The sequence below is a fragment of the Caloenas nicobarica genome, chromosome 30 (genome assembly GCF_036013445.1).
Source record: "Caloenas nicobarica isolate bCalNic1 chromosome 30, bCalNic1.hap1, whole genome shotgun sequence".
Classification (NCBI taxonomy): domain Eukaryota; kingdom Metazoa; phylum Chordata; class Aves; order Columbiformes; family Columbidae; genus Caloenas; species Caloenas nicobarica.
Genome location: NC_088274.1, coordinates 1,084,663 through 1,099,271, shown reverse-complemented (window position 1 = coordinate 1,099,271; position 14,609 = coordinate 1,084,663). Strand labels below are relative to the sequence as shown.

General features: G+C 51.8%; 1 protein-coding gene across 1 annotated transcript; it reads right to left on the bottom strand.

Annotated features, from left to right (window-relative positions):
• Positions 1–3,688: 3,688 nt before the first annotated feature.
• On the bottom strand, positions 3,689–4,588 carry LOC135999912 (olfactory receptor 14J1-like; the record flags this gene model as incomplete). The annotated part of the gene is made up of 1 exon (XM_065653488.1): positions 3,689–4,588. A coding segment is annotated over exon 1 (900 nt), but the record flags the coding sequence as incomplete, so codon positions are not given.
• Positions 4,589–14,609: the final 10,021 nt, after the last annotated feature.

The following is a 14,609-nucleotide window of genomic DNA, read 5'->3' as shown; positions in this document are numbered from 1 at the left end:
ACTTGAGGCCGTTTCCTCTGGTTCTGTCACTCGCTACTCGTAGTTTCCCTCCCTGACGCCGCTGTCCCGTATGAGCTCGCCCACAACCCCAGCTGTCCAGTTAACAAACTCGGCTGAAGTGCATTCAACTGCAGCCAGGACATAAGAATACGAAAAAACAAGAGGCACTAGGAGGACAGAGATATGACGGGAAAACGCTCAAAGAGAAAATATTTTATATTCCCACACCAATCTGTTGGTATTTCCCACACGGAGAAATATACATCCTGCCACTTCTGTTCCATTGTCAGGGAAGGACCGAAGACATTGAATTCTTCACTTGCCACTAAAGTCATCGGGATAAATTTTCCTGTGTTTCTAAGAAAACTGTTACAGAAAACATCCTCTCCGACCTGTTGATAAGGTCAGGGGCTCGTGCTCAGCCTCACCTGAGCCCCATTGCAGGTACCGAGTGACACAGAGACATAGAAACAAATGAATATGCAATAGGTGTATGTAAGAAATACCAAGAAGTGCGAATCTCACACACGCTCGATCAGAGCAGCAATCTTGCGAGTGTCCGGCGCTGTAACAAAAGTGCTGCTTTTACCACTTTCCAAACCGTGTTAAAGAACCTTTTTGCCGACTTTTCGGTACCATTTCCCCCCGCCCAGGAGAACAAGGCCAGAGCAGCCCACGCACACCTGAGCCAGATGCAGCAACAACATCCCCAGGGCCCCAGTTGCAGGAAAAAGGGCCCCAGGGCTGGGCCGGGGGCTGCTCAGCCTTGGGGCAGCTCCACGGGCGCCACGGCAAAGCTCAGCCTGGCCGCCCGCAGAGCCGCCGCCTCCTTGGCCTGGGCTGCGCCGCCATTGGGCGGGAGGGCTGTCAGTCTCCTCCCCTGAGGTGATCCTGGATCTGATTGGCTGCCTTAGGGGTCACTCCCCACACAGTGCCCACCCTGCCCTGAGGTAATGTTTCCTGTGATTGGCCAGCTGGGATTTCTCGTTTCCCCTCCTACCAAGTGATGGGTCAGGCCACTTGTCAATCATCCAGGTGCTGCACTCCCGCCAGCTGTGATTGGTGCAGCCAGCACGGCCCGCCCCTGAACGCTGCCCAGCTCGGTCAGCTCTCGCCACCTTTCCTGCAGGCCTCAAAGCTGGATTGGCTGGTTACATATCAATCACATGACTTGCCCCGCCTCCCCAAATGCCATTGGCTGTCCTGGGTCCCCTGACTCCCCATAGACTTCCGGTCGGTTGTTGCCAGGCAACGAGCTCCATCCAAACATGAAACTGTGGGCCTAGATCAGCGGCCGTGGGTGATAAAAGACACGTTGGGACCCCGAACATGAGGATTTGGGCCCCAAGAAGGAGGCTCTGGGCACTCAAAAGGATGGGCAGATGCTGCAGGTGGCGCTTTGGGCCCTGAACACGAGGGGACCCTCTTGGTTCCCACCCGAGCTGGGTTTGGTGCCCGTGACCCCACGGAACAGACACCTGTGCTGTCCGGAGTGGCCACGGAACAGACGGAGCCCAAAGCCACGGACTCCATGAGCTCAACGGGGAGTTGTGACATTTCATGGATGTTTCACGGGGCGGCCCATGGGCTGAGGGCAACAGTGTGTGTGTGACAGCAAAGGGTGGGCAGGGGAGCGGTGGTTGGTGAGGACGTGTTGGATCGTGTGGGACCTGAGCCTGACGCCCATGGGGTGGAACAAGGGCTGGAGAAAGGACCGTCGTGTTGAACCCCAGCCGGTAACTGAGCCCCACGCAGCCGCTCGCTCCCTCCCCGCAGCGGGACAGGGGAGAGAAACGGAAAGGTAACAGTAGAGAACACTTGTGGGTTGAGATAAAAAGAGTTTAGTAATTGTAATAAAAAAAAAAAATTAAAAATGAAATTAAAGCAATTGAAATTAAAATATGCAATATTAAAAATTATACCTATGATAATGAAAAAGAAAATACCAAACAGAAACCTAAAAAACCCATAGAATCATAGAATTTCCTGAGCTGGAAGGACCCACAGGATCATCAGGTCCAACTCCTGTCCCTGCACAGGACACCCCACAGTTCACACCGTGTGTCTGAGGACATTGTCCAGTCTCTTCTTGAACACTGTCAGGTTGGGGCCGTGACACCTCCCTGGGGAGCCTGTTCCAGTGTCCAGCACCTCTGGGTGAAGAACCTTTTCCTCATGTCCAACTGACCCTCCCCCAGCACATCTTCCTGCCATTCCCTCGGGTTCTGTCATTGGTCACTAAGTAGAAGAGTTTGCTTCCTGCCCCTCCAGCTCCTCTTGTGAGGAAAATGTAGACCACCAAGAGATCTCAGTCTCCTCCAGGCTGAACAAACCCAGTGACTTCAGCTGCTCCTCATATGCCATCCCCTCCAAACCCTTCCCCAACTTCGTAGCCTCTTCTGGACACTCTCCAGCAGCTTTATCTCCTGTTTATCCTGTGTCCCCAGCCCTGCACACAGTGAATGCTCCAGGTGAGGCCGCCCCAGCGCAGAGCAGAGCGGGACAATCCCCTCCCTGCCCGGCTGGCCGTGCTGTGCTGGAGGCACCAGGACACGGGTCCCTCTTGGCTCCAGGGACACTGGTGGCTCATGTTCAACTTGCCATTGACCAGAACCCCCAGATCCCTCTCCGCAGAGCTGCTCTCCAGCATCTCGTCCCCCAGTCTGTCTTTAGAGCCAGGGTTGCCGTGTCCCAGGTGCAAAATGGTACCTCCAGAATATCTGACAGCATTTGTGCTTACTTGGGTTCATCTCGCCTCATGTACATGACATTCATTCTCACATCTCATTTGTACAATGCAAACATGGACTTCTGACCTACTCATTCAGTGTCTTTCCATGGAGGGAGAAAGAACCTCTCTGAGCTGGGGTGAGAGGCCAGTGCTGGAGATGGAGGTTGTGAGGGATTGGTCCATGATGATTGGGGCAGATTGCATTGGGGGTCCAGTGCACATGGCACAGCCCAGACCCTGCTCTGCTGGTCCTGCAGGTCTCTGGCAGGAGGCCTGGCTGTGAGAGGACACTGCTGTGTGCCCAGCCCTGCACACACACACTGTTCAGCTGTGCCCTGGTGTTTTGATCTTCAGGCCACTTTCTCAGAATTTCCTTGAGAAAAAGTTTGAACGAAGACCTAAGCCTTTCACCTTTCTGGAAAGGCTGTTCTGAGGCCAGCTCTGTCACAGCAGTGCCCATTGCCTGTCCCTGCCTGCGCTCACAGGACTCACACACAGCAGGACGGTGACCAGGCTGCCAGAGCACTCAGGCCTTGCACCAACACAAGGGATGAGAAGGAGAGTGTGTGAGTGGAACGAGAATAGCTCTGGAAGGCCAAGTGCTGGTGCTCCCTGGCAGGGCTGCCAGGCTGGACTCTTTTCCCCTCCACCCATGCACAGGAACTGTCCCTGCAGCTCCAAACACAACTTGGTGAAAGGATCTCAGTAAAAACTAGAGTCTGTGAGGCCTTTTAATTTGTTTAAACACAGATACAGCAAAGCTGCTCATTTACACAGCCCCTCAGTAAACAAAGAAGACAGTGAATTGGAAAGGGGATGACAATATTATCAAGTGAAAAACCACAAGCAACATAAAATACAGAAAACGGGCTGGGCTTGCAACAATTTACACTGTAACTGTTATGCAGAAGATGATGGGCAGTTTACTGCTTCAGAAAATAATCCAGTCATCAGTTTCCTCAGGGCATCCTTGAGCTCCTGGTTCCTCATGCTGTAGATGAGGGGGTTCACTGCTGGAGGCACCAAAGAGTACAGAACAGACACCACCAGATCCAGGGATGGGGAAGAGATGGAGCGGGGCTTCAGGTAGGCAAATGCACCAGTGCTGACAAACAGGGAGACCACGGCCAGGTGAGGGAGGCAGGTAGAAAAGGCTTTGTGCCGTCCCTGCTCAGAGGGGATCCTCAGCACGGCCCTGAAGATCTGCACATAGGACAGCACAATGAAAACGAAACACACAGAAATCAAACAGACACTAAAGACAATAAGCCCAAGTTCCCTGAGGTAGGTGTCTGAGCAGGAGAGCTTGAGGATCTGGGGGATTTCACAGAAGAACTGGTCCAGGGCATTGCCCTTGCACAGTGGCAGTGAAAATGTATTGGCCGTGTGCAGCAGAGCATAGAGAAACCCCGTAGCCCAGGCAGCTGCTGCCATGTGGAGACAAGCTCTGCTGCCCAGGAGGGTCCCGTAGTGCAGGGGTTTGCAGATGGCAATGTAGCGATCATAGGACATGATGGTGAGAAGAGAATATTCTGCACCAAACAAAAAAAATACAAAGAAGACCTGGGCAGCACATCCTGCATAGGAAATGACCCTGGTATCCCACAGAGAGTTGGCCATGGATTTGGGGACAGTGATGGAGATGGAGCCCAGGTCGAGGAGGGAGAGGTTGAGCAGGAAGAAGTACATAGGGGTGTGGAGGTGCTGGTCACAGGCTATGGTGCTGATGATGAGGCCGTTGCCCAGGAGGGCAGCCAGGTAGATGCCCAGGAAGAGCCAGAAGTGTAAGAGCTGCAGCTCCCGTGTGTCTGAGAATGCCAGGAGGAGGAACTGGGTGATGGAGCTGCTGTTGGACATTTGCTTTTTGTTGGCATGCAAGCCCTGTTAAAAAAAGAAAAAGCAACTTAAAATTAGGACAGACTCCTCTTAGCAAACCCACAGCATTTTTCATAGATATCACCCCAACTGAAATGCATTTCCTTCCACTGTTGTGTGCTGGCTGAGTGTGCTGTGAGCAGCAGGACCTCTGCCCGTGTGCTGCCAAGCAGCCAGGTTTGCTCTGCTGCAGTGGGGACAGGGGAGCTGGTTTGTGACAGCTCCCATGTTCACACAGAATGGCAGATGTAATCCACCTTCAATGAAAAAGTTTAATATCTGTTCTCACGACTATCAAGGGCTTTGGCTGGAGAGGAAACAGTTACCATGTCTTTTTAAATATTTTATCTGTGTTTTTTTATTTTCCACCACCACATCAGGTGAGCGGGTATTTTCGAGGTAGAAATCCTTCTTTCTGTGATTTAAAATGTGAAGAATCTTGAGACAGACAGGCAAAAAGGCTCAGCTTTGTCTGGCTCAGTGCAGAGTCAGCAGAAGTGTCCGTCAGGATTTTACTCATCTGTCCTGTGCTTCAGCTTTTGCTGCCTTGAAAATGACTTCAGACACAATTTAATCTAATTAATCCAAACAACTGGACTCATACTGGAGCAGAAGAACCCTTTTAGAAAGGGCGGACCTGCAAACTCTTCTCTGTCCCAGCCCAGAGGTGGAGATGTGATGGAGACAGCAGGACATGACCCCTCACCGAGAGAAGCAAAGGACTCTGGCAGGAGAGTGCGGACCCCAAGGAAAGGCTCAGCACTCCTGGGATCCTACAGCAGAGCTGGGCCTTTCTGGGGGCAGCTGGTGAGCCCAGCAGGACAGGAAGAGCAGAGTCAGGGCTCCTGAAGATGGGATGTGCTAAAGGGACAATCAGATCATTGCCCAGCAGACAACACCCAGCAGCCACCTGCAGAGAAGGAGCAAAAGAGCTCCTGAACACCCCCTGCTCTGCTGCCTGGAGCTGTCCCTGCCTGCAGCTGTGTCTCTGGCCCCATGTCTCCTCCTGTCAGTGTCACAGACCCCATCCCAGCCGCTGTGTGCTCAGCTCTGCCCCGCAGACCCCTCCCAGCAGCCGGGCACTGCCCAGGGGCAGCTCTGTGTGGGCCAGCTCTGACACCAGACCAGCCCTGATGAGGCTGGAAAAGTCATCCTGATGCTGTCTGGAAGCTAGAGTGTGTTGATTTCTGATACTCACAGGTTTATGCACTGCTAAGAGTAACAGATTTGGAATTTCAGTGCCTCCACCTGAACTGAGACATGAGTTTCTCTGTCCCATTGGCCACATAGACAACTCAGAGTGTGAGACTGATAAAGAGGATCCTTCTCTTTCACAGAGCCCCTGTCTTGCTGTGCTTCTTTAAGAGTCTCCTGGGAATGTCCTAAAGTGATCTGGAGCTGTGAGCAGCCTTGACTCACTCAGCACTCACTTCATAGCAGGACCCTTCCCAGCCACACGCTGTTCCTTCCCCCCACAGCTTCTCCCCTCAGTGTTGTTGGGATCTCCCCGGGCAGGCTGAGCGCTGACCCTGGCAGGCGGCAGAGTCCCTGCCCCGGCACAGCCCTGGGGTGCAGGGACCCTGCTCTGCAGGACAGCCCTGGGCAGCCCTGGGTGCTCACCCGGCTTCACAGCTGTTTGAAATGGCCTGACAAGATCCCCGTCCTTACAGATCCCACTAGCTGTGGCTGTGCCAGTTTTTGGAGTTGCCTCCATGAGTTCCAGCTGCATTGCCCTGCACCCAGAGACTTACCATGGCAAGGGCTGCAAAGATTTCTCCTCCAGTGAGCTCTCAGTCATCCTCCCAGTCGTGACCACCTTCAAGGTCTCTCTGCCTTGCCCGTCTCCCTGAGATCCCCAGGCAGAGCCCTCAGCCCTGCTGCACTTTGCAGAGGAGCTGCTCCTGGGCAGAGCTGTCTCTCTGCAGCGCTGCCGCTTGCCATGAGCTCCCTCTGTCCCAGGAGCCCGGCCCAGCTCAGCAGCACAGGAGCAGTCCAAGGCGCTTTAATGACCCCTCTGGTGGCTTTGGCGCTGAGTCCATGGACCTCAGACAGAGAGAAGAAGTTGAAGAAACCTCTCAAGAAGTCAAAGTCTCATTCAAACTCCAAAGTTTCTTATAATGTTAATGGGTCCCACTGAGGAACACTACTGAGGAACTGACCCCAGCATCTGGTTAGAGAAGGAAACTGGAGGCGGAGATGACAGGTCAGGAAAAACAAGGTGAAGGTCTCTCTGATGATCAGGAAACCTGGATGTGTTTCATTAACCAAAGGTTCAAGCCCTGACCCGCATCCCCTGCAACATCACATCCTGTCCCTCCCACATTGCCCAGGGCTGTTCCTGGGACTCTGTGATGTGGGGCAAGGCCAAGGGCAGGACTATGGTCCAACACCTCCCAGGTTCCTGGCTGGGGACAAGGAGGCCATGAGGCCCCTGTGCTGTAAGGACAAGGTGTCTCCTCACAGGCATCAGAGGTGGAGACAACAGCCATAGCTAAGGGGAGAAGGAGCTCATGTCTGTTGAGGGCTTTCAGCCTCTTTACATCCCTTGATCATCTCCACGACAGCCTGTGCTATGCTGTGGCATCACCTGCACCTCTTTGCCTGCAGGCTGGAGACATCCCCCCTGCTGCCCCACCTTGCTCTTGTCTGACCATCTTCCTTCCTTTGCTGATCTCTCTCTGTCCTCCCCAGCTGGTCCTTGAAGCACAAAGCCTTGGGCTGATGCAGACTCCCTCTGGGTGACCTGCTCCACCACAGCACTGCCCTTCCAGTCACATTCCTTTCTCCACATGTCCAGCTGGAACCTCTCCAGCTGCACTTTGTGGTGCGATTTCTTTCTCAAGCTCTTTCCCACTACGAAGAAAACCTCCACCATCTCTGAAACCACCCTTCAAGCACTCTCAGGCTCCTCCTACACTGCTGCAGCCTCCCCAGCGCTGCTGGGCCAAAGCAGCCCAGGTCCCTCAGCATCCCACACCATGTGCACAAGGTCCTGAACCCTGCCTTGGCAGAGCCCTACACTCTCCAGTTCCTCCCTGCTTCTCCCAACTGGGAGCCGCACACTGGCACACACCCGTGTGCGTGGGGTCACACCAGTGCTGAACCGAATGGGATGAGAACTCCAGGTGTCTGGGTCCCCACGCTCCTCCTCATGCAGCCCCGTGTGCAGCTGCCTTGTTCATGGTGAGCGTGCAGCACGGGCTTGTGTGGCGGCCCTTGTAGTGCCCAGGCCCTTCTCCTCAGGGTCACTGCTCAGCGTGTCAGGTCCTGCTCTGTCCTGATGGATGGGGTTATTCTCCTGCCCCCATAAGACTCCTGCAGAGCTTTCAGATGGCGGAATCCCAAAGTTTCTCAAGGTCTGGACCCTCCCTAGACTGAAGATCCATTTCTGGTCAGCTCTTGATGTTTACCTGCAGATGGCTTGTCCTGATGAGGGTGTCTCTCCAAAGATAACAGCATGAGGAGTTTCAGGGCACTACAAATAGCCCCTCCTGGAGAAACTGGGGGGTCTTGGGGGTCTGGTGCTCATCATGCCAGAGGTCTGGACTCCAAGGGGAAGTTGCCCTTTATGTGAGGGAGCAGCAGGAATGTGTGGAGTTCTGCCTGGGGACAGAGAATATCAGCTGAAGAGCTGAGGAGTCAGCATGAGAGGGCAGAACAACATGGGCAATGTTGTGGTGGGTGGACATCAGCAACAGACTCACTGATGAGGAAGAGGAATTAGATGTGGCCTCCTTCAGACAGATGAAAGAAGCCTCATGTTTGCAGGGCCATTTCTTCACAGCAGACCTAAGATATCTCAATATCTGCAAGGTACCAGCCATGCAGGAGGAGTTTGGAGCTCATTGACAACATCTTCCTGACACGGGTGACTGAGGAGTCAGTGAGGTGAGCTGCCCTGTGGGACTTCACACCTATAAACCAGAAAGAGTTGGTCAGGGATGTAGCAGTCAGGGATGAGAAAGGAGACTTGAGGCTCCTGGAAGATGATAACAAGGCAAAGAGCAGGATTTCAGGAGAGCAGGCTTTGGCCTGCTGAGGGTACTACTTGGGTCCTATGGGGTATGACCTTGGTGTCTGTAGCGTTTTTTCTCTCACATTTCCTCCCTCCTCTCTCCCACCTGCTGTTGTGCAGTGTTTTTTACCGTTTCTCAAATACAATATCACAGAGGTGCTGTCAGCATCACTGAGTGGGTGAGATTTGTCAAGGAGTGGGTCCATCTTGGAGCCAGCTGAAATCGGCTCTGTCTGACGTCGGTCAAACTCCTGTTGTCTTCTCAGAGAGGTGACAACTCTAGCACAGCCACACTCAGCCCAGTTCCAAGACTTGGCCATGTAAACCCAATACAGGGTGACAACGTGTTGGATTTTACAAACTCCTTTACCATGAAGAAGATATGGAAAAGATGTTCTATCAGCAACCAGAGGAAGTCTCCAGTCAATGAGCAGGTTCCTATGGGGAACTGTAATTGCCCTGGCATTCACTGGCCAGGCAAAGCAGCAGATGCCAACATTCCAGAGGATCTTGGGCCAAGTTCTTAACATGTCTGCCTGGTGAGCCAACAAGGGTGATGCTCACCTGGATCTGGAACTGGCAAACAAGGCAGAGCTGGTCGAGGATGTGAACATCAGTGTCCACCTTGGCTGGTGTGAGCAGGAAACAGTGGGGTCCTAGGCACCAGAGGGGAGGGAGGAAGGCCAGCAGCAGAGCACAGGCTGGTGGGCTCCAGAGGAGAAGACTTTGACATGACTGGGGGCGCTGATAGAGGTGGTGCCAGGGAAGCAGCTCTGAAGGCTGAAGGAGCTCAGGAAATCTGACAGGCCTTACAGGACAGCCTGCTCTAAGAACGGGAATGATCTCTCTGAGTACCTACAAGAAGTAGCATTTATCTTGTGAGGCTGCTCGTCTGAACTGATGGAGCTCCAGGGCAAAAAGGCAACACACAGAATGTGGGAGCTTGTCGAGCTGTAAAGGAGGAATTTAGAAACGTTTTCCATTGATGTGGCGATGATGCCACAGCTGCCCTGGACTTGAAACCTGCAGGGGAGGCTGAGGGCAGCCAGATGAGCTGACACTGCTTCCTTACGGTAAAATAATCAACCAGGGTAACATGGACCTGCTGCTGGACTTTGTAAGAGTAGAAGCAGACAGGACTGAGGTACTTCACGGCTTCTTTGCCTCCATCTTCACCAGCAAGGTCTCCTGGGACTTTGTTCCTGAAGGCAGGAGTCTGGAGAACACCCAGGAGTGGATGGGGCTCAAGTCAGGGGTTACCTGAGAAACTCAGACACCATGACAGAAAAGGAAATGGGGCATTTCACCAGCTCCCTGAACACAAGTATCGCTGTGCTGTGGCACCTGACATTCCCAGGAACACCCACCTCTTGGTCCAGAGGAGCGTGACTCCTCTTCGGCTGTCCTGGCCTGTCTCCTCACTCACGCGGTGATTCAGGCACCCACTTTTCTGACATCTTCAATCTTCATCAGGAGACGCTCCAGATCAATATGAACAGGAGACTGCTGAGACCACCTGTTCTGGAAAGGGAGGGAAGGACGAGCAGGGAAGGAAGCAGAAGAAATACTGGTTTATTGCTGTTTATTATGGAAATGCTCTCTGTTTGGCTGTTCCTGACATCTCCCTAATCACCCACACCAGACTTGAAGCCTTTTGGAAAATGATGCAGAGAGGATTGCCATGAAAGGGCATTTTAGATATTAGTGAGCCCTCTGGTGCCGTGATCCTGAACTGCAGCTACTGAGAGAATGAACAAAGCTCTAATGAAGTGGAAGGCAGAAGAAAACTGCAAGGTTCTGAGGGTGTTTGGGACCCCACGAAGGGCCATCACTGACACAGCTGCGAAGGAAACAACCAGTCGAGGTCCCTGTCCCTGGAGGCTGGTGAAGGAAAGACTTGGAGACACTGGTTACAGGTGGTGAGGGCAATGTGGAGGTGGCTCTGGTGCCATGTCAGCCCTTGATGCTTGTTTATCACCAGAACGGCTGAGCCCTGACCCCTGGGACCTTGCAAATTTTTCTGAAATGTTTTTCAAGGCTTTGCCTGTGGACAGTGTTTTGTGTTTTGGGGGTGGGTTTTATGTCAGGTGCTGTTGCTTTAACTGCAAGGCTCTGGTTTTCTGTGGAGTTAGAAATGCCTGTGAGTTCCTTGCAACTCATCCAGCTTCCTTCATACACCTGGCAATGGTCACCAGTCACCTCAATGTCCTAGTCCCAAACTTGCTTGAACCCTCTATTTGGATCTGTACCCCATCACTCCAGGATGTTCAAGCATCCACCAGGTTAATGGATGGTTCCTGAGGACCATCCAAGTGTGGGCAGTGTAAGAGAGGAGCAGAGCAAGGTCAGCTCATGGGCCACGGCTGAGCACAGCCACCCCCAGCAGCAGCCATTCCCCATCTCCCAGGCACAGCCATGCCCACAAGATGGAAATGTCACTACCATATATGATTAGCCCAAGAGAGGCCTTTCTTCCTTCCATATTCCCAGGAAAATCTTCCTCCTATTCCTCCTCCACGTGCAGACATCAAGTATTTTACATTTCTGGATCAGACATGGCTGTAAGGGCTCACTAAAGCCATCAGCCATCTCATTGTTTCTCCCTGACATGCCCTGGCCCTCTCCCACACCTACACATGGCCAGTCACGGCCACTCAGGGTCTCCTGCTCCTCAGAAGAGGCCTTGAGCTTCTTGATTCTTCCTGGTGCTTATTATAAACTTCCTCGCTCTCTCCAGAGCCCATGCTGAGCTTTCTTGTCCATAACAGCCCCTTTATGACCATGTGTTAGTAAGTGGTTGTCTTTTTATGATCATTTGTGCAGAAAGGGTAATCCCAGGAAATCACCAATTACATAAAAACGGATGCGGAGTGAAATGCCATGAAGACCTGATGAGTTACCCACGTGTCTGTGTCTCTCCTTGAAGGAGTCTGTCCCGAGAAGGGGATCCAGCTTATGCCACTCTCTGGACAGGCAAATGCGCAGTGTCCATGCACCTGGGGAGGAACAGGGTGACTTTTGCCAGACCACCCTTCATCTGAACCACTTAGATACGTACTTGTGGATGGGGTATCAAGCCTTATAGTGTAAATACCTATTTGATGGGCACTGCCAGTGGGGCTGCCACACATGCAGACTGAAATGTTGCAGATATTTATATTTGGGCAGGTTAACCTTTTCCTTTTTTTTTTTTTTTTTTTTACTGACATTCTTAGACAAATTACATGATCACTTGAAGGAGTATTGATGCGTTTTAACATGATTATCCACAGAATGCCCACCAGCTTTGCATCTCAAGAAATGGGATGCCAGAGGTCAAGGGAAGGATTGGGCTCTGTCCTGGGATGTGGGAAACTGGAACGTGCTCACATCTCCCCAACACCCTGCCCTCCTCAATGAGGGGTATGAGAAATTCTGCTGAGGTCTGAACTCACAGTTATGACAAGTATCTTATGTCTAACTGCAGCCAGTGGTGTCCTGCCAGCTCAGCAGTTGGGCTTCCATCCCTGGAGGAATTTCAAAGACATATAGATATGGTGCTAAGGGATATGGTTTAGTGTTGGACTTGGCAATGTTAGAAGATGCAGTTGGACTCGATGATCTTATGTGTCTTTTCCAAACTAAATGATTTTATGATTCTATAACTCTATGATGCTATGATTGCAGCTGAAACCACTTCAATTCCCATCACTTCCAGCTTCCCTCGAGGGCGGCTGTTGTGTGGCACAACTGTCCTGGCTCTCCAGGCAGGTTGGGCACTGGTTTGGTGCCTGCATTGGGAGTTTTCCCCTTCCTGGAGTACAAGAGCTTCCAAATATTTCCAGGTTCCAGTACAGGTTGGGGAATGACCTATTAGAGAGCAGTGTAGGGGAAAGAGACCTGGGGGTCCTGGTGGACAGCAGGATGACCATGAGCCAGCACTGTGCCCTTGTGGCCAAGAAGGCCAATGGCATCCTGGGGTGTATTAGAAGGGGGGTGGTTAGTAGGTCCAGAGAGGTTCTCCTTCCCCTCTACTCTGCCCTGGTGAGACCTCATCTGGAATATTGTGTCCAGTTCTGGGCCCCTCAGTTCAAGAAGGACAGGGAACTGCTGGAGAGAGTCCAGCGCAGGGCCACAAAGATGATTAAGGGAGTGGAGCATCTCCCTTATGAGGAAAGGCTGAGGGAGCTGGGTCTCTTTAGCTTGGAGAAGAGGAGACTGAGGGGTGACCTCATTAATGTTTATAAATATATAAAGGGTGGGTGTCACGAGGATGGAGCTAGGCTCTTCTCGGTGACAACCAACAGTAAGACAAGGGGTAATGGGTCCAAGCTGGAACACAAGAGGTTCCACTTAAATGTGAGAAGAAACTTCTTCTCAGTGAGGGTGACAGAACACTGGAACAGGCTGCCCAGGGGGGTTGTGGATTCTCCTTCTCTGGAGACATTCAAAACCCGCCTGGACGCCTTCCTGTGTAACCTCACCTAAGTTTTCCTGCTCTGGCAGGGGGATTGGACTAGATGATCTTTTGAGGTCCCTTCCAATCCCTAACATTCTGTGATTCTGTGATTCTGTGAGAGAAGGTTATAGAGATTTGAGTGGCAGAGGTCTGAAGTCGTCCTTTCAAAATCTGAGCAGGCTGAGCTTTGGAGCCAACAGAGAACAGAGAAGCTCTCAAGGATGTTTTTGAATAATGGCACTATCACTAATAACAGTCACAGATAACTCCTTATTCTCAGGGATATTCATGAGCTGAAGCTCTTTAATTTCATTCCCATTCTTGCTTCTCAAAACAGCTTGTAGACCTCAGTAGTTCACCTTTTGCATGAAGTTCTTAGTAATTTTCTCTCACTCCTACCTTTCCTAATTTTTCTCCTTTTTTTCTATTGTGAGGTGGAGGTGGCATAGGGGAGTTGTTTCTTTTTTTGGCAAAGAAAGGAAAAGAACAGATCCCAGATCAGTGAAAAGGCACAAAGGAAGCCAGAATGTTTATGTGGTGTCCACTGACACTCACCATCACCTGCATTTCCAGTCTCTGAAGTCCCAAAAGTGCAACAGAAACTGGAGTTCTGAGCTCCCTTTATCTGCCCTACGTGACACATGTCAAATGAAACTACCCCAGTCAAATGGCTGGTTTTGATTCTCTTTACAGCCCGAAGCACCACATGGGTCAGGAGACAAGCCAGGATACCCAATGAGGACTCACATGCTCTGCACTTTAAGTTCAGGTGTAACCAGGAATCTCAGCAGACAAGAGGTGCCGATTCCTGGGTGCAAGGAGCTGGTCAAGAGCCTCGTCTCCATTTCTGTAACGATGGCTTTGCTGCCTCGTTGATGTGCAGACTCTGTACATGGATGATGACACCTGTTGAGCAACCTGCTCTGAAAGGATCAACAAGGTGAGCATGAGGACATAGCAAAAAAGAAGACGCTGGGTTGGGGCAAATGAAAAGGGATGCACAAGATGTGGTCAGGACTGTTTGGGGGCACTTGTAAAGCAGCCCTGGACCTCATGTGAATTATTCCTGTAGTCAGAGAGATCCTGAGAGCTCTCCCTAAATTGAACACATGAAGGGGAAGGAAGGACAGCCTCATTCAGGCTGGATGAGACCTCGAGAGGTTTCTTGACCAACCTCCTGCTCAAAGCAGGGTCAGACCAGATTACTCAGGGCTTTATCCAAACACATCTTGGACACTTTCTGGGGTAAAGTGGATGTGCACTCCTGGGAAACAGCTTCCAGTGCTTGACTGTCCTCAGGATTGGGAAGTTTCTCCCTTTCTATAGCACCTTTCCAAGCCCAACCATCCAGATTGTTTTCTACCCATCTACTTGCACACTGACACAGACCATAATATCCTACCTTGGACACAAGAATATTGTGGGGCATGATGCTGAATGCCTTGCTGTCTTCCAGGTAACAGACCACCACTGCTCTCCCCACATCCAGAAACCCTGTCCTTTCCTCACAGAATGCAAAGAGGATGGATAGACACAACCTGCCCTGGGTA